At 46.8% G+C, this 24878-nt stretch overlaps 1 protein-coding gene across 2 annotated transcripts in view; it reads right to left on the bottom strand.

Annotated features, from left to right (window-relative positions):
* The window catches only part of LOC128331714 (mitogen-activated protein kinase kinase kinase 3-like), a 117025-nt gene that overhangs the window by 8398 nt on the left and 83749 nt on the right, over positions 1 to 24878 (bottom strand). For both annotated transcript variants that reach the window (XM_053265476.1, XM_053265475.1), the window contains 8 exons: positions 22613 to 22746; positions 20589 to 20662; positions 19399 to 19466; positions 9618 to 9710; positions 7117 to 7314; positions 5229 to 5377; positions 3342 to 3473; positions 1313 to 1442 (listed from right to left, as the gene is read on the bottom strand). In XM_053265476.1, the coding sequence (XP_053121451.1) occupies positions 1313 to 1442; positions 3342 to 3473; positions 5229 to 5377; positions 7117 to 7314; positions 9618 to 9710; positions 19399 to 19466; positions 20589 to 20662; positions 22613 to 22746 (978 nt within the window). The remainder of the gene's footprint in view (positions 1 to 1312; positions 1443 to 3341; positions 3474 to 5228; positions 5378 to 7116; positions 7315 to 9617; positions 9711 to 19398; positions 19467 to 20588; positions 20663 to 22612; positions 22747 to 24878) is intronic.

The raw sequence follows: 24878 nt of genomic DNA, 5'->3' as shown, positions 1-24878 counted from the left end.
GGGATGGCTGATGAAGTCTGAAGTTGGTGGGGCCAATTTGGGTTTTTTGTCACCCCACTACATGATCTATATTAAATGTGCAACTGTATATATTTTTGGAAGTTTGATTATTTTTTATAATATTTCTATAGAATCATTATTATTGGATTTTGGGGATTATTATTGTTTGTGAATCTAAATAATATTGTCTTTGTATGTTCATCTTATGCCACTACAACGCACACACTTTTTGTGGTGTGTGTGTGGGGTGGTACACACTTTTGGATAACCACTGTATGCCAATGAGAAGCCCATAAAGATTCAAAGGGTAGTAGTCTAGCATCTGTATTAACTTAGTAGGTAGCCAATTGATATCGCTTAACTCCATTGCCCCAGCTAACCTACTTTACAGTACTTTTATCACAGTTCATGAAATTGCACCTATGAAGTATGTTTAACACTCAAACATAATATCAATACTATTATTCACCATATGGAACACTAGTTCACATATTTAAGATAAAGATAAAGTCTCTCCTGCAGTACACACAAATATAGAAACATAGACGCAGTAGAAGACAGGTCTCTAACATCCTCCCTCAAGGATCCATAATTCCCTTACTGGCAGATCCATCCAAGGACACACACATATACCAATGTAGCACGGTTTAGAGGATATAAACACAGATTAGACAAATTCATAGAGAAAGACAGGCCCATCACTAGTCATGATGGCTTTACTGTCAATAATCCAGATTCAGGGGCTTTGAATACTACTTAATGTGGTCAAGAAGCTATTCAAATTCTCAGACAAGTGGACAAATAAAACTTCTTCCTCAGAAAAAATAGATTAGGATTAAAGATCTTGCCAATTGGATCTTGCCAAAAGATCCACCAAGAAGGAAAAGATACCAAATTGCAGACAATATAGGCAGACACATATTGACCGCCAAACTGATTTCAAACCATACCTGGGTTCACCTCATATTTGTAAGGGTTTAAGAATAAGAAAGCATTTCAGTAGCAGGGCAAAAGGGCATCTTTAAAAACAATTCCCCATGATTTATTTTACAAAATCCTATTCTGATGCAACAAAAAAGAGCAGACCACAAAATAATGTATTATTGGTGAGGGAGCGGAGAATGTGTAATTCTCGGCTTTGAGTCTGTAAGCCTCTGGAAATAGTGAAATCCAGAAGATATTTTATTCTACTGCAAGCTTATTTATTTATTTATCATATTTCTATACTGCCTGACATGTGCACCCCTGACATGTGCACCCCTGTCCTAAGCTCATTTAGGCAAGTAGAAGGTACCTTGTGATCGCCACCTACCTTTAATATCTCTGTGTACAATCATGTTGCTATGCAAGTAAAAAACTCCTTGTAGGATCTGCCTGGTGTATTTCCGGGTGACATTCTCCGTCAGAGCACCGTAGGCTTTTAGCTGGTCTTTGATGGAACCCTAAAGCATGGAAAGCAAGAAGGCTTCACTGGCTATTTGAGTCGGATACACCCAAACTAACTATCAAATGGAGTCATGAGTTGTTAACAGAGAGACTGGAGGGTTGTTTTTGCACCCACATAGAAGTGGGGAAAGAGAGGACACTCTGGGACTCTTTATACATGCAAGCACATCAGATTCCCTAATGCTGTTCACTACAATTCCCAGCATCCCCAACTATAATGGCCTTTGGCTGGGGATTATGGGAATTGTAGTCAATTGAAGCGTGCAGCCCACCATGAGGCTCACAGGTTGGCCATACTTGCATGGAGGTACCCCTTTGGGTGGGCCATTGCCACCACATCAGTAGAACATACAGTATTTACCCAAATAGAAGAAGGCTCTGGATTTAAGACAACGTCCTTTAAAAAGAGAGGTTAAATATAGTTATATCCAAAAGGAAGAAGAGGACTCTGAATTTAACTTGGCCACCCAATCAGTGTTCTCTCGCTAATTTTTTTCATCTGTGTGAGGAATGGGTTTTGTTTGGGGTGGCAGTACTAAAGCAGTGTGTGCGCACGGGCATTCAGAATGGGACTTTCCAGACTGAGCCCGAGTGTGGTCTAAAAAAATAAAAATAAATGTGAGGGAACACTGCACCCAATCCCTGCTAACTTGGCAAAGAGGCACCTTTTAAAGTGGTGATTCTCTTTTATTTAGCAGGGGGAGAGCAAATGGCCCTATCCAACCCCAGCACAGTACCCCTCCAGTGACTGTTGCTGGTGTCTATCTGATGTTTCTTTTTAGATTATTTTTAGATTGTTAGCCCAGAGATCCATCTTATTTATTTATTATTTCTCTGTGTAAACTGCCCTGAACCATTTTTGGAAGGGCGCTATAGAAATTAGGAACATAGGAAACTGCCATATACTGCGTCAGACCATTGGTCTATCTAGCTCAGTATTGTCTTCACAGACTAGCAGTGGCTTCTCCAAGGTTGCAGGCAGGAATCTCTCTCCGCCCTCTCTTGGAGATGCTGCCAGGGAGGGAACTTTGAACCTTCTGCTCTTCCCAGAGCAGCTCCATCCCCTGAGGGGAATCTCTTACGGTGCTCACACATGTGGTCTCCCATTCATATGCAACCAGGGCAGACCCTGCTTAGCTAAGGGGACAAGTCATGCTTGCTACCACAAGACCAGCTCTCCTCTCCAAATTGAATGAATGAATGAATGAATAAACAAACAAATAATAAATTTCTAACATCAAATAACTTGGAAAAACCCAAGTCTTGGATTCGGGTAAATATGATACACAGCTGCCACAAGTCCATAAATGGCAGCAACCTTTTTAAAAAGTACCACAGCTACAATAGGAATTGGGGTGTCCATATATACAGTGGCTACACAGAGGCACTGGCTCACACAAAATGGCACCTCCATGTGAGTCCAGCGATTCATGAACTGGACATGGGCAGCGCGAGGAAGGCCTATGAGTCTCCAGGGTTTTTCCAGAGGGGAGGGGGCCACCTCCTGGTAGCTGACAAAGTGACACCTTTAGGGTCCCACAGCAGCAACAGGAGGAGATTTTTGGCAGGAAAATGGTACAGAGCTAAACAAAACAAAACAAAAACAAAAAAACCCTTCCTCTGTGCCATGGTCCCAATTTGGATTGCCCTCTGTGTGGTTGTTATTTTTAAAGTAAAAATAAAATCCAGTTGCATGATCTGCAACTAGATCATGTCACATTTAACATCTTCTCTAGAATGGCCCTGAGGTCTAGAATGGAGAGGAAAAGCAATAGGAAGTGGAGGGAGAAACAGCTTTATATTCAGAATTTTCACCACAGTTGAGAGAGTATTGCAGACCTGGACTTATTAAAAACTCCATCTCTCTACAAAACACCCCACACAGGTTGGCTTACCCCTGGCATGTACTCCACAAAGATGGAGAGTTTCCTCTCCTCAGGGTCCCGCAAACAGCCGTAATACTGAACTATCCTCTCATGGCGGAGCGTCTTGAGCAGCTGGATCTCACATTCCAAAGCATTCACCTCCTGCAGCAAGACAGAAATGGCTACAGAGGAGACAGAAAGGGCAGTGGGTATGGCCCGCTGCTGCAGGTGCACAGCTGGATTCTGTGCAAGCATGCTCAAATTGCTGGTGACCATCATCCAACTTCTCCCACAAGGGAACGTTAGAGGGGATTAGTGTGGGCTTCTCAGAGGATACACAGATTTCTCCTTGCCACCTGACACGAAGATGGATGCACACAATCACTTTCCCTCGCCAATTCAAGGCCCTGACAGATACACGAGAACAGCCCTACAGGATCAGAGCAAAAGGTCCATCTAGTCCTGTATCCTGATGCCGTACCTCTAGGCAGGCTCACAAGCAGAGCACGGCAGCAAAAACCTTTCTGTGTTTTTTGTCCCCAGCACCTGGTATTCAAGGTACACTACTTCTGAACATGGAGGCTTAGCTGTTATGACTAATAATGTTTGACAGACAAATCCTCCATGGATTCTTTTTCCTGAAAAGCAAGCTGGTACGAGACTTCCCTTGGGCAGGGAAACATAGAGCCCTTTCTCACGATCTGTAAGAAGGGCTTGAAGGGGCGAGTGGAGGAAGCCTTGAAAAGCTTACCTTCCCCCGCAGACGATCCTATCTTGTTGCTGGGCAGGCAGATCACCCACCCAGACAATTGCTGGCTTCTGCTGGCAGCAGGGATATTGGGAGGCCAGGAGGCCCCCAGATTTCCCATAATCCACCGTGCAAGTGTGCAGAGCATTATGGGGAGTTCCTTGATGCTGGCCGGGAAGTGCTGGTGTGTGGGGGCCAACACATGACCAGTTAACCTGGGCGAATGGAGCATTTGCACCCTTAACCCAGGCTAACAGCCAGGGCTCACTGCGGCTCCCAGCGGTTCTCACGTGCAGGCCAAACTGGGCTGGGCCTTCCTAGCCCAGTTTTGCCTGCACGTGAGAACAACCTCATCGCTTGATACTGACTTGCCTCCCCCTCTTACATTCCTTGTGACAACTGGTCAGAAACCAGCAGCCCCCAAGCCAAATATGACCAACTGGAAAGGTGCAGATGGGATGGGTACTGCTGCGCCTGTGTTCAACACAACATGTGAATAACTGTACCTGTGTACACTATACACTTCTTGTACGAGTGTTCGACATAATGTCTGAATAGGGCTCCTGGGTTGCTCTATGCCCACTGGAGTTGGGTCCCCATACACACTCTTCTGTCTGACAAGGGTTCCCAGTCTTGGGCTCTCACATGTTGTTCAACTACAACTCTTATCACTCCTCTTCTTTGGAATTCTGGGGTTCCACATTCCACAAATGGAGTGCTGTCACTGCAGACTTGGACTGGCCCACCGGGCAGCAGGGCATTTTCCCGGTGCACCCTCGCCTGGTGCGCCCTGCTGCACTCACTGGGCTCTCCCAGCGCCAGCTGCCCGGCTCCCCTTTCCCCCCTCCCTGTCCAGAGAGCCCCGCCTCCTCTCCTTCCAATTGGTCGTGAGAAGCAGGCTCAGACTGCCCTCAGGGCAACAGGGCATCTTCTCGGTGCGCCCCACCCCTGCGCCCTGACTCCCACCCTGAATTCCCCATTATTCTGCTCAGAACCCGGCCCCCTCCCCACATACATTCCACCACCCTTTCAGTGCCCCCAGTCTGGCCCTGTGTCACTGAGAGGGCCCTGCCTCTGCTCACTGTAAGCAGAGCACATGGCTATCACACCTCTTTCAGGACCGTCCCAAAAGGTTCACAGAGTCCCTGTCATCCTGTCTACATACTCACTTTGCTCGTCTCTTGGCTCTCGGGATCAAAAGGCACTTGCTTGACAGAGAGCTCCCGGCCAGTGTCGACATCATAGCAAAGGTAAACCTCTCCAAAGGCACCCCGACCCAGCAGTTTCCCAAGCCTCCAGTTCACTGGTGCCTGCAGGGCTAAAGGGAAGGCAGAAAATCCTCAGAGAAGAATCAAATGGGCACCAGAGTCCAGGATGTCCAAACCTCTGCAGCTACTACCACTTGGCGAGTTGTGAAATCCACCTTTCTCCCCAGGAGAAATCTGATGTCTTCTCCAGAAACTGTTGAATATTCACTTTGATTTCAAGACATTTCTAGCCATCATGGTTTCTAAGAAACCAGAAAGCAGACTAGACTTTGCTAATTGTCCTTTGTTGCAGTACCCAATCCCTTTGGCCCTGTTGGAGTGAATGGAATCTTCCCCACCCCAAATAAGCACAGCCCTGCTGGATCAGGCCCAAGGCCTATCCAATCCAGCATCATGTTGCACACAGTAGCCCACCAGATGCCTCTGAGAAGCCCACAGGTGAGGGCTTGCCTCTCTCCTGCTGTTGCTCCCCTGCAACTGGGATTCAGAGGCATCTTGCCTCTGTGGCTGGAGGTGGCCTATAGCCACCAGACTAGTAGCCACTGATAGACCTGTCCTCCATGAATTTGTCCAAGCTCCTTTTAATGCCATCACCACATCCTTTGGCAGAGAATTCCATAGATTACTTATGTGTGGTGTGAAAAAGTACTTCTTTTTGTTAGTCCTAAATTTCCCAACCTTCGGTTTCATGGGATGACCCCTGCTTCATGCACAGGGGGTCCAATCCTGATCAAGATCATGGCAGGGTAGGTTTAAAGCCATCCTAACCTCCACTATGCTCACAATCTGGACCACCTCCCCACTGTGCATGCCGTTTACAGAAAGAAAAGAAAAATAAATAAAAATAACACCAGGAGCCAACAGTGTGATTAAAGTCACATTTCGTTTGACCGTGTTTATGGCAGGGGTTCTCAGACTTCGGTCCCCAGATATTGTTGTACTACAACTCCCACTGTAGGTGGGGATGATGAGAGTTGTAGTCCAACAACATTTGGGGACCCAAGTCTGAAAATCTGTGGTGTCTATGATTACAGCCTTAATTCCTCAAGAGATGAATTGTGTTTATAAATAACAATTGTATATGTATTTTGAATGTACAGCCCAAGTATTCTGCTTGTAATCCATACAGCAACTCTATAAGGTGAGCATTATCGCCCCCATATTGCAGATTGGGGGCGGCTTGCCTAAGGCTATCTAATGAGTTCATGGCATGGGCAAGGTTGGCACCAGGGAAATCTCGATCGGCCATTCAATCTCTTAGCCACTGCCCTACACCAGCTCTCAATTTATCCTGCTCAATAATCATTTTCATAAGCTAACTCATCTGAATACCCTTTAATTAGCACAGGGCTTGACAGATCCCAGGCATGAGGGAGCCATGGTGCCTAGAAATTTAACCATGGCATTTAGACTAGAACATTCAGAGGCAGGGTTATTTAATAAGATCTGTATTTGTTCCACACAACCCTGTATGTTGCCACGCAGCTCTAAGTATGCAGCTTATTAGGGAGGTAAAGAGACGCCTGTTTACACTTCCCCATCACAGTGTCTGTCACTAAGTCTGGTAGTTTTGTTAAGTGTCCATTGTCTGTCCCTAAATATTTGGACTGGTTTCTAGATCCAAAGAAAATTTGTCAGGCCTTGAGCCAGAAGACTTCCGAAAGCCCAACCTGACTTCTCGCTCTGGGTCCCCAGGTTATTTAGATTTGCATTTGATATGGCCAAAGGAGGCATACAGCAAGAAAAAATACCCATCCACTCCACAATAACCCACCGGAAAAAGACTTACTGTTCCTAGTCTTGGCAGGAGAAGAACTGAAGCTTTGGAAGATTTTGTCACAATTGTGCCACCACTTGGTGCCCCCATGTTCCTCGTACCGCAAGGTGACGAGTTTGCTGTCTCCATTAAAGCTTTTTGTCCGGCTAGATGGCACAAGCTGGAACTGGTTCTCTGGAGGAGCGTAACTCCTGGGGAAGGTTCTTCGGCCTTCAAGAGGGACAGGAAAAGAAGCAAAACCATGGATGGAGGCAGTGCACTATAAGTGCCAGTTGAGCTTTGTCTAAGGCAGGGGTGCCCAGATGTTGTTGGACTGCAACTCCCAACATCCATTGTGGCTGGAGATGATGGGAGTTGTAGTCAAACAGCCTCTGAAGATCCAAGGTCAGGAACACCAGGTCTAAGGGCCTCTGTGTAACATGTAGTAAATTCCACATACACAGGGCCCTTCACTATTTTATTTATTTATTTATTTCATTGTTAAATTTCTACTTCACTAGGCCCTAGTTTATATCTCCTTCTCCCGCCTCGCCACACCCAGCAGCGATACAGGGCTTGGCTGTTTGGTTGTGCTCGGCTGAAGCACCTAGAGCAGGAGTTCCCAACCACTGGTACTTTAAATTGTAGCTGAGGATGATGAGAGTTGTAGTTCAGCAACATCTGGAGTAACACAGTTTGGGAACCCCTGACCTAGAACACATTTGTCCTGGGTGCAGAAACAGCTCTGACACGACCCTGTCATAAACGAGGAATTAAACCTGGCAGAACCGTATGAGTGGGAAAGAAAGGAGAACAAGGTTGTGTTCACACAGACAGTTACCTTATTTCAGTCCCATAAGGCCTTAATATCCTTTAGCCTTTTTCGTTTGCTCACTGGGAGTCACCACACATATTGGTATGTGTGGCATGTACATGTTGCAAACCTTTGGAGTGCACTTGCAAAAATGTTAATGTATGACATTTTACTGGTCAATGACCAAAATAAACTCCTCTGTCTATCTTAAAGTATGACATAAAGGTAAGCTCAGGAGAGTTGTGCCTAAGCAGTCAATTCACCACCAAATTAGCCACTAGAATGGCATTTCTCAAAAGCTGATAGCCTTCTAAATTTACTTGATGAAATTACAATTAAAAACACATTAGGCTTTTCAATGGGATTCGCTCAAGTAAATTTAATTGGGATTTCAGCCAGACATTTTAAACACAGCCTTTCTGCTTCTAAATTTATTTCTGGAGCCCCCAAACTGGCACCAAATGTCTGTTCCACAGTCAAAAGACCTTTGCATGCACAGCTTGTAAGGTGCATGCGAGGCGCTGTGGATTGGGACACTAATCCCACACTGGCATCAGAAGAGCAGGATTATGACCCTCCTCCTAAAGACCATCACAGGGCAACCTGAGAACAAAACTGAAGCTCTTTCTGCGCTTCTCAAATCATGTTGTGGTTATGGGGTTAGGTCATCTCTAAAAAAGGCTGAAGTCATCTCTAAAAAAAAGGTGAAGCCACCGGGAGACAATCAATCTAATTGACTGTCTCCTCTCCTATGATCCTGCCCAGCCACCAAGGCCATTAGGAAAGCCCCCCTTGAATGTCCCACTCCTATCTGAGACGTGGCCAGTGAGAACGCATAAGAAGTCCCTCATCCTCTGGACTTCCCTGCCTCAGATAACCATAGAGCTTCCCCTCTGGCAGCATTCCACCACCATCTAAAGACTCTCTCTCTCTCTCTCTCTCTCTCTCTCTCTCTCTCTCTCTCTCTCTCTCGTTGTCGCGGGAAGCCTTTGGCCACCATGCTGCTTAACTACTTTTTGATGGTTCTTATCCTTATTGTAATGTTCACAAGATGTTTTGATAGCTGACATTTTATCTCCCACCCACACTTGTTATTTATTTTATTTTATTGATGTTTTACATTTTTCTTTATTAGCTGCATTGAGTGGCTCTTTTTTTGAACTACAAAGATGGGATATACATATTCTTCATAAAGAAATATTCTTAACAAATAAAGTTTAACAATTTGTTATGGGGCAGCTAACAAATAAAGTTTATTCCTTTTAATATTATCATTAACCACCAACAGGCAAAGAAGACAACACCTGCTTCATAACCTTATCCCTCCCTTAAACTTTGTGTCTACCTTCCTGAGGCCCCCATATTCTCCTGGGGGAGCCCACCCCACAGCTGGAGAACCACTGTGCTAGACACAACTCTCTTGAGTCCTGAGTAGGGATGTGCAAGGAACCGATCTGAATTCGAACTGAATTCAGACCGAACCGTGGGTATCAGAACCAGTCCGGTCAAACCGATTGGCTGGGCTGGTTGGTTCAATGAAGCAGCTCAAAACGGTTCACAATCAAACCGGCCAAGTTCATGGTGGTCCAATTCACAATTGAACTGGTTCTGAACATCCTGGTCCTGAGTATGCACTGAATATTTTGCTTTATAAGTCAACAAGCTCCTCTACACCCTTTTACCTGAAATAAAGCCCACCCCCTACATTTTATAGCCTTACCATCACTGTAGTCCTTGCGACTCTGGGAGAGATGATACTGTCTTGGGAAAGTCCCTCCTTTCCCAAATCTCTCACAAAATGGGATATCGAAATCTGGCAATGAACAGAAGCAGCGTTAAAAAACACATCAACCCTTTTTCATGCATTAGCATTATTTGCAAGCAGTGTTCCCTGTAACAGGGATTCTCAGATGTTGTTGACTACAACTACCATCATCCCAAGCAAAAGCCATTGCAGCTGGGTATGATGGGAACTGTAGTCAACAACATTGGAATTCCTGTTACAGGGAACACTGCTTCCAGCACACTTGTTCAATAAAATCCAAGACGGCAGCACCTAACTGACCTGCAGATGGCCACTCCCACCTCATACAGAGTTAGAAAAATCCAAGTTTTGTATGAAACGAAGGGCAGCCATGTTAACAAGTCATTTCCATGTGATGTGTCATCCCATGATACTTTTTATAGACTTTTCCTGTTCCTGTTTTACAGACTTTTCTGTGAAATTACTTTTGGCTCTACAGAAAAGAGTTGAGAAGCTCTTCTCTCCCTAAACTGGTCTTCCCCTTCAAACTGAAACCTCTGTGGCTGTATTTTATAGAACAAACATATCTATCAAAAGAATCACGTAGTTCTGCCCCAGCCTCACATTCTGTGTTGAAATGTCGCATCCAATTTGCATCTTTTCCTCTCTCAGAGATATGATGGATGGTGGAAACGAAAGCAGGCGGTATGCACATTTACCCCCAAATAAACATTTTGCAAGACATATGCCACAAATTACCCCAAAGGACAAACTGGGTGATACAACCTGGGTGATCTCCCAGCATACGAACAACCAAGCAGCACACATCAAACATACACTTGAGTAAGAGAACTGTTGCAAGGCATTTCACCTTCCATTTCACCATCTTCCATTGCCTAATTTTCTGCAGCCATATTTTAACTAGTGCTGAGCCAGAAATTATCACGAAAAAGCAAATTTTAGTTGGAGGCAACACAGAGGAGGCAATCTGAAAGAGACGTTGGGAGGTACGCGCTTATTCCATCTAGCTCCCCTCCCCTCCCTTCCATCTTTTGGCCCTTGAAAAGGAGAGGAATGCTGGCACACAGCCAGCTGTTGCAGATGACTGGTAGGTGGACCACTTGCAGGCGGCCGCTAAAGTGGGCTGGCCTTCGGTGGGCAGCAGCCTTTGGTGGGTGGCAGTCTTGGGTGGGGGGGGGAACTGAGGGCTGGGGCCAATGTATTGTTATGGATTCCTAAAATACTCCTGCTACAACACTATTATTGTTGCCTAGTAATTGGCTGGGCCTGGTACAGGTATGTGTCTTGAGTTGTCCAGAGATGGGGAGCTGGGGGTTGACTCTGGGGCAGCTAGGGAATCAATGAAGATATGGCAGGGGTCATTAAAAGGCAAGGGAATTCAGAAATTTAATTGCTGTTTCCCCTTCCAGCAAGCCTACCCCCTCTTTGACCTTGGAGAGCAGTGCCGACAACCCACAGAACCTCACCTTATTACTCGGGAAATGCCAGGTCAGTCCAAAATAAGTCTGAGATCATCCAGGACTTGATTATGGATGAAGGAGCCAACCTGGTGTGCATTCTGGAGCCTTGGTTGGGAGAGGCTAGTGGTCAGGTTTAGTCCCAGCTTCTCCCTGTTTTTAGTTTTTAGAAAGCAAGTAAAATCTTGGCATTTTGCCCTGGATTTTAAATGAGTGATTTGTTTGCTGCTGCTTTGTATCTTATGGTTATATTGTACATGTTTTTTAAACTTTTAATTAGATTTTTATTTTTAGATTTCATTTTAATTATTATTGTGCAGTTTTTATGGTTTTCTATTGTTGAATGTTTTGTAAACCACCTTGAGATTATTTTAATGAAAGGCAGTATAGAAAATTTAAAACAAAACAAAACAAAATAAAATACATACTCCAAGGTGGAGCAGGTGAGAGGATGTGGATGTGGAGGTGGTGCAGCTGTGGTTTTTAAGAATACCACCTCTCTTACGCAGATCCCTGTCAGGGAACTGGCCTATACTGAATGTGTGTTCAAGTCTAGGGACCAAGTATAGACTGGGACTTCTGTTAGTGAATCGATCACCCTGCTGCCCAGCATAGTTCCTAACTGAGCTGATGGACCTGGTTGCATAGCTGGCATTGGAATTGCCCAGGTTGTTGGTGGTGGGGGACTTGAATGTTCATTTCAGGACTGGGTTGTCAGGAGTGGCTCAGGAGTTCATAGAGGCCATGACGACTATGGGCCTATTCCAGCTGGTTTCTGGACTGACACATGATGCTGGTTACGCACTCGATTTGCTCTTTTGCTCTGATCAGGGCGGTGTTCTGTGGGTGGGGACTCCTGTCATCTCCCCATTGTCATGGACGGATCACCATCTGGTTAAGGTAGGACTTGTAATCACAACCCACCTCTGCAGGAAAGGTTTAGATTTGGCTCTACTAGCGATTCTGCCGATGCTCTGGTGCAGACATGGAATAATGAACTCACTAGAGCAGTAGACACAATCATTCCTAAGCATCCTCTCTGACCTGCTTCAAAGTCAGCCCCATGTATTTGGAAGAACTACGGGAGCTGAAGCTGTGAGGTAGATGACTAGAGAGCAAGTGGAGGAAGACTCGGCACGAAGCTGACAGGTCCCAACACAGAGCACATTTAAAGATCTATGCTCTGGCAGTGCGGGCAGCAAAGAAGTGGTTCTATTCTGCCTGCATTGCTTCTGCAAATTCACATCCCGTGGAATTGCCTAGAGTTGTGAGGGGACTAGTATATGTCCCCTTCCCCTTTAATTTAGAACCATCAGTCTAAACTTAGCTAAGTTATCAGTCGTAACTTAGAACCATCAGTCACTCTCTATGACGTCTTCAATTACTCTTTTTTGAAGATAAAATCTCTCGTATTTCGCCGAACAGGATTCCACAGTTACTGCAGAGTCTATTGTGGAGGTGTCCATCAACTCGTCTCATAGGATTAGATTTGATCACTTTCAGTTTGTGACTCCTGAGGATGTGGACAAACTGCTTCAGACTGTGTATTCTACAACCTGTTCTCTTGACCTTTACCCAACTTGACTTATTTCATCTGGTAACTGTATTATCAGAGAAGGTCTGGCAAATATTATAAATGCTTCTCTGAGGGCGGGCAGGATGTCTCCTTGTCTTAAGGAAGCTACTATTAGACCTCATTTGAAGACATCTGCATTGGATCCCTAAGAGTTAGCTAATGACAGACCAGTTCCTAATCTTCCATGGTTGGGCAAGGTCATTGAATGAGTGGTAGCCTCTCACCTCCAGGCAGTTGTGGATCATACAGATTATCTAGACCCATTTCAAACTGACTTTTGAGTGGGCTAAGGAGTTGGGTGGCTAAGCAGCCACCTAATGGCACAGCAATGAAATGACTTGACTAGCAAGCCAGAGGTTGCCGGTTCAAATCCCCGCTGGTATGTTTCCCAAACTATTGGAAACACCTATATTGGGCAGCAGCGATATAGGAAGATGCTGAAAGGCATCATCTCGAACTGCGTGAGAGATGGCAATGGTCAACCCTTCCTGTATTCTACCAAAGACAACCACAGGGCTCCGTGGTCGCCAGGAGTCAACACCGACTCGACGGCACACTTTACTTTTAAGGAGTTGGGACTGCCTTGGTCAGTCTGATGGAAGATCTCCAGTTGGCTATTGACAGAGGGAGTGTGACTCTGCTGATTCATTTGAATCTCACAGCAGCTTTTGATATCATCATGGTGTCCTTTTGGGTCACCTGAGGGAGGTGGGATTGGGTGGCACTAGTTTGCAGTGCTTCCATTCCTACCTCTCTGGTAGATTCCAGATGGTGTCGCTTAAGAGACTGCTGCTCTGCAAAGCAAGAGCTAAAGTATGAAGGTAAAGTACAAGGCTCCAAACCGTCTCCAATGTTCTTTAATATCTACATGAAACCGCTGGGAGAGATGATCAAGAGGTTTGGTGCAGGGTGTTATCAATATGCTGATGACACCGAGATCTATTTCTCTATATCCACTTCATCAGGAAATGGTATAACTTATCTAAATGTCTTCCTGGAGACGGTAATGGGCTGGATGAGGGATAACAAACTGAAGTTGAATCCAAATAAGATGGAGGTACTGACTGTGGGGGCTCGACATGAGAAATTGTTTGTATCTGCCTGTTCTCGATGGGGTTATACTCTCCCTGAAATATCGGATACATAGCTTGGGAGTGCTCCTGGATTCATAACTCTGTTGTTTCTCAGGTTAAGGCAGTGGCCAGGAGCGCTTTTTATCAGCTTTGGCTGATATGTCAGCTATGTCCGTTTCTAATGGTGGGTTAACGGAGAGGCAGAGTAGGCATTCGCCTACAGTGGCAAAATTTGAGAAGCAGCAAATTTTGCCACCACTCTCTGTGGGCAGCGGTGGTTGCAGCAGGGGTGAGGAGAAAGTCTCCCCCCGCCCCTTTACCTTATTTTTTATAAAAGGCAAACCGTTTTTGTTTAAGTTAAAAGGGCGGTAAAAGCCTTTTTTGCTTATGGGTGGCAAAAAGCTTAATCTGCCCCCTCCATTTCTAGAGGTAAATGACCTTAAAACAGTGGTGCATATGCTGGCAACTCCAGACTTGGCTACTGTAATGCACTCTACATGGTGCTGCCTTTGTACATAGTCTGGAAACAATTGGGTATAGAATGCGGCAGCCAAAGACAACCCGAAGGGACCACATAACACTGATTTAAAAAGAACTGCACTGGCTGCCAATGTTTCCGAACGAAATACAAAGTGATGATTATTACCTATAAAACCATCAATAGCTTGGGACCAGGGTATTTAAGAGAGTGCCTTCTTTGTCATGAACCCTGTCATCTATTAAGGCCATCTGGAGAGGTCCAGTTACAGTTTCCGCCAGCTGGTCTGGTGGTGACTCAGGACTGGGCCTTCTCTGTGGCTGCCCCGGGGCTCTGGAATATGCTCCCTGTTGAAACAAGAGCACCTCCTTCTCTGTTTGATTTTAGGAAGACCCTCAAGACACACCTGTTTCTCAGTCTTTTCACTGAAATTAATTGTAAACTGTTTAATTTGCTTTTACCTTATGATATTGTTTTTGTTTTTATTCTGTGAATTTAAAGCTGTTTTTACTCTGTTTTATATTTGTTGTGTGTTAAAGTCTGTACACCACCTAGAGATGCACATATTGGGAGGTATTAAAATATGATAAATTATAAAATAAAAGGTTTTCAGCTCGGATTCACGATTGCAGGTGACATTTAGGGACGGGGACACACATGGGTCATTTCAGGACTGCCCTCCAGACTTTAAAATAATTTCCCAGATCTAATTTGCTGAATCCTCACGCCCATGTTCATCGCCTGGGGAAAAGGACGAGGAAAGAAGGGTGGGGGTGGCTCTTTAGATCACCCCTAATTTCAGCTCAGCCATAAATCCCCCCCAACCCCAACCCCAATACTGATTGCTCCGTGGCTGCTCTCAGAAGGCTTTCACATGTGCATTTCTCCCGTGTTTCTCTATTCCAGAAGCAAAGCACGTTGCGACGGCCACATAAGCAGCGTGAAGAGCAAGCAGGAGGCTCTGGAGCAAGCCACATGTCTGAGGCTCTGGACGAGTGACCTTTGAAAGGGAAACTGAAGAACTGCAGCACTGGGAGCGTCACCGATCTGCAACACAGCTCTCACAGCTTGGCCCAGCACTGCTGCATCAGGCTAAACATTGTCTTTTCATCCTCTGGGCCCCCTGCCAGATACTCATTTTTTAATAGCAGAGCCCATTTCATTAGAGGGATGATGAAATTTTCCATGATTTCAAAGGCTGCACTTGAATGCTCAGTAGAGGCTTCAACCCAACAAAGATCTTTGCAAGCTACATGGAAGATATTAAAGTTATTAAATAAAGTTATCAGTCTTTGGGGCACTCTGTACCCTCACTGACTAGTGCAGGGGTTCTCAACCTTGGGTCCCCAGATGTTGTTGGACTACAACTTCCATCACCCCCTGCTGAAAGCCATTACATCCGAGGATGATGTATGTTGTTGTCCAGCAACATCTGGGGACCCCAAGAGTTGGGGATCCTTGCACTAGTGGCCTAGCACCATATATAAATATTAGTAGTAGCACTTCTCTAGCATTGTAGGGATTGCTGGTTCCAGATCTCAGTGAAAATTTGGCTCCCAGATTTATGCATGGAAAACACAGATCAACAAGATTGCAGGTGAGTGTATTCGCTTTGGGACCCCCAAGGCACCACCCTTCAAGCCCCCCCATGGGACCCTGAGCTCTTTCATAAGACCCAGGGCTTCTCAAAAATGAGGGGACTGGTAAAAAGGAACCTGAAAGGGAAAGTCACTCCAGAAAGCATAGAACTTATTTAAAACCACAATAATAGAAGCTGAGTTGGAACGTATAGCAAGAAGGAGGAAAGGTACCACCAAGTTCAGGACGACGCCAGCGTGGCTAACAAGTAGAGTCAGGGAAGCCATAAAAGGGAAGAAGACTTCCTTCAGAAAATGGAAGTCCTGCCCAAGTGAAGAGAACAGAAAGGAACATAAACTCGGGCAAAATACATGCAGGGAGACAATAAGGGATGCAAAAAGAGTGTTTGAGGAGCATATAGATAGAAGTGTCAAGGAGAAAAACAAAAACTTCTTTAAATATATCAAAAGCAGAAAACCTGCCAGGGAGGTGGTTGGACCCTTAGATGATACAATTACAAACATTACTAGGACTAATATTTATATAAAGGCTCACAATCTAAAAAAGAAACATAAGATAGTCACCAGCAACAGCCACTGGAGGGATGCTGTGCTGTGGATGGATAGGGCAAGTAGCTCTCCCCCTGCTAAATAAAGAGAATCACCACTTTAAGAAGGTGCCTCTTTGCTCAGTTAGCAGTGGACTGCTAAGGGTGTCATGAGGGTGTGAAAGGGATTATTAAGGAGGATGAGGAGATTGCAGAGAAGCTGGATGTTCTTTGCATCTGTCTTCATGGCAGAGGATACTGACCATATATCTTCTCTGGAACTGAGCTTCCCAGGCTTGGAGGCTGAAGACCTGGGCCAGTTTGAGATGACAAGAGAGGATGCTCTAAACTGTCTTGAAAAACTAAAAATTAACAATTCACCAGGGCCAGAAGGCAACCACTCAAGAGTTCTGAAGGAACTCAAATGTGAAAATGCGAATGTTCTAGCAAAAATATGTAACTTGTCCCTACAATCAGGCTCTGTACCAGAGGACTGGAAAGTAGCTAATGTAACTCCCATTTTCAAAAAGGAATCCAGGGGAGATCCAGGAAACTACAGGCCAGTTAGCTTAACTTCTGTGCCGGGTAAATTGATGGAAAGCATACTTAAGGACAAAATTGTTAAACATATAGAAGAACAGGCAGGGGCGTAGCTAGCCCGCCGGCGGCTCGTGTGCGGCCGCGGCGGGCGCCCCGATAGCCCTGCCCCCTGCGTCTGACATCAGACACAGGGATAGCCACGTCCCCGCACTAGACGTCAGATGCCTTGAGGCTCCGTTCGGGAGAAGCAGCTTAACTGCTGAAGGGGCCGTGCAGCCCCTTTGGCAGTTAGACGAAGGCTGGTGCTGCTCCCGAAGGGGCCACGCGGCCCCCACTCGGGAGCTAAACTACCGCCCCCGCATCTGACGTCAGACACGGGGGGCGTGTCAGGGCCGCGAATGGTGGCTCCTGATAGGGCACGGCCCAGGTTCTTTGAACCCGTTCGCCCAATGATAGCTCTGCCCCTGAGAACAGGCCTTGCTGAAGGAAAACCAGCATGGCTTCTGAAAAGGGCAAGTCTTGCCTCACTTACCTCCTGGGGTTCTCTGAGCAGTGGTGGCTGGTCAGTAAGGGCAGGAGTTCCAGCCAGTAAGACCAAAAGAGGAAGCTGCAGGCAGGGGAGGAGGGACTGGTGGAAGCTCCCTGCTCTAGAGGATTCCCTGGCTGCTGGTAAACCTGATTTTTACTAGCTTGTTTGGTGGGAGGGGGGATGCAATCCCTGCTTTCTCCCTTGTGTCCCTCTTTCTGCCTTTTGCCCTTCCTTTCTGCTTTCTGGCAACCTTTCTCCCTGCTTTCTGTCCTGGCTTTTTTGCTTTCTGTCCCCCACCCCGCCGCCGCCAAACAAAACAAAACAAAAAACCACCAAAAAAAACCCACCTTTCTGTTTTCTATTTTTGCCAGGCTTTTCTGCTCTTTCTGTTTTCCTCAGTGCCAGCAGGCTTGGCTTAATACCCAAGCCCACTGGTGTGGAGGAAATGGGGGGTAGGCTTCTGCCTCGGTGACCAGGTTCTCCCCTGCCCACCCACCCCCACTCCAATGCCCACCAGCCACTACTGTCTCTGAGAGTATCAACAGGCATGTGGATAAAGGTGACCCAGTTGACATAGTATACCTGGACTTCTGAAAAGCTTTTGACAAAGTTCCCCACCAAAGGCTCTTGAGTAAACCTAGCAGTCATGGGATAAGGGTACAGGTTCAATTGTGGATTGGAGGGAAGTTAGAAGCAGGGTTCCCCAGGGATTTGTACTGGGACCATACATGATCTAGAACAGGGCTGCTCAACTTCGGCCCTCCTGCAGATGTTGGCCTACAATTCCCATAATCCCAGGCTATTGGCCACTGTGGCTGGGGACTATGGGAGTTGTAGTTCAAAAACAGCTGGGGGGCCTAAGTTGAGCAGGCCTGATCTAGAAGTTGGGGTAACCAGTGACATGGCCAAATTTGCAGATGACACTAAACTATTTGGGGTAGTGAAATCCACAACAGATTGTGAGGCACTCCAAAAGGATGTCTCCAAACTGGGTGAGTGGGCGACAAAATGGCAAATGTGGTTCAATGTAAGCAAGGGTAAAGTGATGCATATTGAGGCCAAAAAAACCCAACTTCACATATACACTGATGGGGTCTGAGCTGTCAGTGACTGAACAGGAGAGGGACCTTGGAGTCATGGACAGCTCGTTGAAAGTGGTAACTCAGTGCACGGCAGCTGTGGAAAAAGGTCAAATCCATGCTAGGGATCATTAGGAAGGGTACTGAAAATAAAAATGTGAATATTATAATGCCCTTATACAAATCTCTGGTGTGGCCACATTTGGAGCACTGTGTGCAGTTCTGGTCACTGTATCTCAAGAAGGACATTGCAGAACTGGAAAAGGTGCAGAAGAGGGCAATCAAGATGATCAGGGGCCTTATGAGGCAAGGCTACTGCATCTGGGGCTTTTAGTTTGGAAAAGAGGTGATTATGGGGAGACATGATAGAGGTGTGAAATATTTTGCATGGAGTAGAGAGAGTGGAGAGAGATTAATTTTTCTCCCTCTCTCACAGCACTAGAACCAGTGGCCATCCCCTGAAACTGAGGGCCAGGAACTTAGGACAGACAAAAGGAAATACTTTTTCACACAGCACATAATTCATCTATGGAATTCTCCACCATGGGATGTGGTGAATGGCCAGTAGCTTGGATGGTTTTAAAAGGGGCTTAGACAAATTCACTGAAGACAGGTCTATCAATAGCTACTAGTTTGGTGGATATAGGCCACCTCCAGCCTCAGAGGCATGATGCCTCTGAATACCTGTTGCAGAGGAGCAACAGCAGGAGAGAGGGCATGCCCTCACCTCTTGCCTGTGGGCTTCTCAGAGGCACCTGGTGGGCCACTGTGGGAAACAGGCTGCTGGACTAGGTAGGCCTTGGGCCTGATCCCACAGGGCTTTTTAATGTCCTTAGGTTCTCTTTGTTGGCTTCAATCAGCTGTGCTAAAAATCCTTACCTAGGGAATCCAGGCTGTCTTTGGCTTGATTCTTCCATCTTGGAACAGATGTTTGGCTAAAGGGTGGGCTGTGAGAAGAAGAGAAACATCAAATATGCTCCAGTGAGACATCCCCCAGCCTTCAGAGTTGCTTATATCTAATACGGGCATTGCTCAGAGAAGAGTAATATGTTGCATTTATACAACCTTTCAGAAAGTTCAAAAGCAACACACGCTGAAGCTCTCCTCACGATATGTGAGAAGAGCTTCTGTTGGGCTTGCGGGGAGAGCGGGCTTAGCCCACTCTCCCCACAGACAAGCAGCCACTCGTCGCTGGGCAGCCGGATCAGATGCCCACATGGCTGCCGGCTCCGTCATGGAGCCGGCAGGGGCTGCGGGGATCAGGGGCCGCAGGGGAGGGGGAATTAGGCGGGCTAGCCGCCTTGGGAGCACCGGACTCACCTGCAAGACTGGTAGTTCCTACAGTCCCTGGAAAGCGGGCTGAGCAACCTTAGCCTGCTTTCCAGTGATCGTGGGAACGGCTTCACTCTCTCCATAATTTCCACAGCAACTTGGTTAAGGCAGCGGGTATCATCATTCCTATACAGAAGTCTCAGCAGAAAAATGGAGGATTGTGTACTGGTCAGGCTATTTGAATAGATTTAGAGGCCATTCTCCAGTGTGAAACTCTCAGGGCAATGTATACTAAAGCCTCACATAAAATCAATACACATTTGATTTGAGGGGCCGCAGCATCTGCTTTGCATGCTGAAGGTCAGGTTCCAGCCCTGGCAGCATCTCCAAGTAGGGTTGGGAACGAACCGAATGAAATCTTGGAGAGCTGCTGCCAGTCAGAGTGTTTGCTGTGACAGGGATTCCCAGATGTTGTTGTTACAATACCTATAATCCCCAGCTGCAATTGCCTTTGTGGATTATGGATGCTGTAGTCAACAACATCTGGGAATCCCTGCCACAGGGTACACTGGACACAGTAAACCCGGGTTCAAATCTCCACTCAGTCATGAAGCTCACTCTGTGGTCTTGGGCCACTTGCTTCCACTCAGCCTGACCAACCTCACCAGGCTGCTGTGAGAATAAAAAGCAATAGGGAGGCACCTTGAGTTCGTTGGAGTGGGATAAAAAAGCAACACATAAAATAAACTTCATTTTGATTGACTTAATTCCAGTATACGATCGTCTACCTGGCTTACCTGTCGACGGATCTGTCCAGGGACTGACAGCTTCCAGAGAGAGAGTCGTCTGGACTGATAAATGGTTCTAGCATCTTTTGAGAGGAAAGCAAAGAAGAAGAGAGACGCATAAAATGTAAGAAACAATTTAAGTCCTCTTTTTTTTTTTTTTTTTGGCAGCTAGGAGCAGAATGCACATCTGTGTTCAGCCTTTGCCAAAACTCATCCGGAGTGACTTTTGGTTGTGTTGCCGTAATTAAAAAAATATTTAATAATGCACCCTCATCATGGAAATATTGATCTGATCCTTCCACTCCTGCCCCTCACCTTAGCAGCAAGAGTAGTGGCTGGTGACCTGGCACAGAAACGGGTTCTTCACCCCTTGCTTCTATTAAATGACTTGTCAACTCCATGCAAAAATACTTTCTCCTGCAAGCAGAGGCACTCTTACCCCTGGACTTTAGGGCCGAAGGCCAGGGCTTCCACACACCCTGTGGGCCCCCAAATCATCTTTAGTCTGTCCTGGGAGGTGCGGTTTGTACCCTCAAGAACCTACATGTTAAAAAACGATGCTTAACTTACAGGGGAGGGGGGGCTCCAAAGTCCTTTAGGTCCAGGCTCCAAAATGACCTAGGTGCACCTCTGCCTGCAAGCACTGCCCTTCTGTCTGAGACATGCCTGCTTCAGAACAATCAGCATGTATCAATGGGCTGAGCAGAGCAGCATTACCCTCCTTATCATCTGATCTTTTCTTTCTCTGTCAGGTGCTCTGGGGCTTGAACCAGGAAGCCATCAGGCATCTGGTGGGCCACTGTGTGAAACAGGATGCTGGACTAGACGGGCCTTGGGCCTGATCCAGCAGGGCTGCTCTTATGTAAGCCTGTGATTTAGTCACTGGCTCTCTCTGCATTGCCAGGCTGCTGGTCAGAGGAAGGAAGTTCAAGCTGTTCCAGATAGGAGTTTGCCACAGGAGCCCATGATCCTCTTTGCTTGGTACGTCAAGTGGTGCTGGAGGACCAGTTGGGTGCCCCCGAGGTCTGACTTTCTGACACCCCTCAGCCTAGCCAAGCCATCACTGGGGAAAGCCACCTGGTTCTCCATCTGCACTTCCAGCCCTGCAGCCTGTCAGCTTGCACCCTTCCTGTCCCACCCTAGTAGCTAATGAAGGCCCACCCCTTTTGTGATGGGGCTTTAAAAGCCCATTCAGAGAGGCAGAACTCATTTGTGATGCTGTTCTTCCTGGACTATGCCACTTCAAAATGCAGCATGGGAATCACATATCTGAATGCTTTCCCACATTTTGAAAAAAACCTCTCTCCCTGCATGTGGAAAGTTAGTATATCAGGGAGGTGACTGTAAAACTCTTTTCCCTGTTGTGCTAATTCTCCATCCACAGGGATTTTTTAAAAACTGTAAGGGACCATTCAAACAGACAGCCTTCCACCTGAACTAGTACAGTCTGGAAAGGGCTCTACCACACATCTGACTTGACTCTAACTGGCCCCAGATAAGGAACAGGCTCTGCAGGAAGCAATCCGGTCCTGGTAGAATGAGGCTGAAGGCAACAGATCTGCTTTGAAGAAGCCCAGGGATCTACTTGGTCACAAAAAAACCACAAATACAGAAGGTACAATATATTAAGGATTGGTGGCAGGTGTGTATAGCAGTCTTCCAGTCCCTGGCAGATGACGACCAAGTCAAGATTCCAGGCTCTTCTCTCCAGAGGGAAGGGGCTGCAGTTGACTCAGAGGCTTAAGATGCAACCTACTACACAAAAGCAGCCCTTCTGTTATTGCTGAGAGCACCCAGCCAGTTTGGTCCTTTTGCCCAGGCATGTATTGACACCCTCTCCAAGCTAAAATAGGGATTCCCAACCCTGGGTCCCCAGGTGTTGTGGAACTACAACACCCATCACCCCCCACAGCCATTGTGGCAGGGGATGATGGGTGTTGTAGCCCCACAACATCTGTGGACCCAGAGTTGGGAGTCGCTGAGATGAAACACAAGCAGGGCATTTTGGCTTTCAGGCTTTAGCTGCAGCTTACGTTTTGGTCCATCGTTTCTGGGATGAACTCTCCTTCGCTGTTGATGCTGGTGTAGGAACCCTGGCGGGCAATTTGCTGCTGCTCTTCCGGAACGCTCCCAGGGGGCGGGGAACTCCGGCCCGTGTGTAGGGAGCCTGTGAGAAAGAAAGGGGAGTTGCAGGAGACACGGCAAAAGATCCGCTCAAGTCGGTGGCTGGCCTGGAAAGGGAACGACCCCATGCAACTAACGCCCAAATCCTATTGTTTGGAGGTCTACGAAAACAAAAGGGGTAAAATCAGGGGCATGAAAAAGAAATACACTTTGGCATCATAGGAAACACAGGAAGCTGCCTTTTACTGAGTCAGACCCTTGGTCCATCTAGCACAGTTTTGTCTACCCAGACGGGCAGAGGCTTCTCCAAGGTTGCAGGCAGGAGCCCTATTGTGGAGATTCCAGGGAGGGAACTCAGAAACCTTTGCATGCAATCATGCGGATGCTCTTCCCAGAGCAGCCGCATTTCCTAAAGGGAATATCTTACAGTGCTCACACATGTAGTCTCCCATTTGAATGCAAAGCAGCATGGATCCTGCTTAGCAAAGGGGACAATTCATGCTTGCTGCCAGAAGACCAGCTCTCCTCTCCAGTCCACACCGTGATGCCCAAGAAAGAAGCAAAGATCTCTCATCCTTTGGGGTTACATTAAAGTACCGCATGTCCCAAGCAGACCCAGTGAGTGTGAAGAGGTTGCCATTCCCTGCTGGGATGCACTGGGACCGTTTCATGTTCCTTTCCACTATGTTATTTTGGAGGAATTTTCATATACAGCCTGTGCAGAAAGCCTGGTATGTTCCGCCAGCTCCAATATGACCTCGCTTGGCTTGGCTTTTCCCAAAATAGGTTTGTTTCCCCCTTCCTGGCTTGATTCATCCTCTCCTCCCTCTAGAGTTTCACCACATCCAAAGGCTGCTCATCGGAAAAATGCCACACATTGGCGTTATTCCTTAGAGACCCAGCGATCCAGGGGGTGATTCTATTCTGTTAAAATTGCAGGGGAATTTTTGGTGGCTAATGGGCAGGCAGGACTCTCCGCAGCTCCAGATGTCAACAACTGAGAAACCGACTCAGCTCTGGACAGATGCTGATGTGAAGGGTGTGTCCAGTCTCTTCCAGACTCCACCCTCTGTGGAGTATGGAAGGTCTTGAACCAGGGACTTAGTGAATGAACTCCCTCCGCCACCATGGCAGCTGGCCAGAAGAGGGCGCTGTTGGTGCCTGAAGCTTCTTGTCTATTGCCCTTGGGGGGCGGAAATCACTGAGGCAGCTGGCCGGGAGGAGGGATTGCCCTGCTTGGATCCTGGTGGGCTGGGTTGGGCAGCATAAGCAGCTGTCCCCAAGTGACCCCTTAGGGCAGGGTTTCTCAACGTGTGGGTCCCCAGATGTTATTGGACTTCAACTCCCATAATCCCCAGCCCCAGTGGCCTTTGGTTGGGAATTATGGGAGTTGAAGTCCAATTACATCTGGGGACCCACACGTTGAGAAACCCTGCCCTAGGGTCTGACTGCACATGTGGAGGGCCTCCACACACCCAAACAGGGGGCTAAATACTCCAATGTATCTAGAAGACACTGGCTGACATCGAGACTAACATAGTGCAAATGCTGCATCAGCGCAAGGAAGTTGCTCTAGCTCGTTCGACTGAGTTGGGAGCTTGCATTCCAGACGGGAGCAGCGAGGCATGCTTGCACAACCTGCAGCACAACTCTCCTGCTGAGAAGCCTCTTCCTCAGCCCATATATGTTAGAGGGAATGCTGCAAAGGCATGCACTATCCCTGTTGTTCAAGCGCAAGGGTTGCACTAAGAGGCCAAGAACACAATGAATGGAGCAGCGCTGAGCATCTGCGCAGCTGCAGAACTTTCTTGCATGGATGCAGCTTGGCTTGTGGCGTTAGCACAGAGTTAGGCTGGATGTCACCACAGAGTGCAGTCCCAAGGGAGTTAGATATGCTTACATGTTGTTTACATTTTTCTCCAGGATCCTGCTTGTTTCTTCGAGATTATAGAGTCTCAGCACTGGAATAAATAGAGCAGCTGGAATGCTATGCTAAAATAAATCAAATTCTCCAATATTTGATTCCCTCTAATTTTTAAGATTCTTCCCATAAGAAGCTGCCCACACACTTTTAAGTGTATCTTTTCCTTCTCTTATGGTCACAAGAACTAGAAAGCTGCTGTGTTGAAAGAAACCAACACTGTGATTTTTCAGTGTTCTGCAGGAGCTGCGAAT

The sequence above is a fragment of the Hemicordylus capensis genome, chromosome 6, assembly GCF_027244095.1.
Source record: "Hemicordylus capensis ecotype Gifberg chromosome 6, rHemCap1.1.pri, whole genome shotgun sequence".
NCBI classification, from domain to species: Eukaryota; Metazoa; Chordata; class Lepidosauria; order Squamata; family Cordylidae; genus Hemicordylus; species Hemicordylus capensis.
The sequence above is the reverse complement of the archived record's forward strand: the minus strand, read 5'-3'. Positions and strand labels throughout refer to the sequence as shown.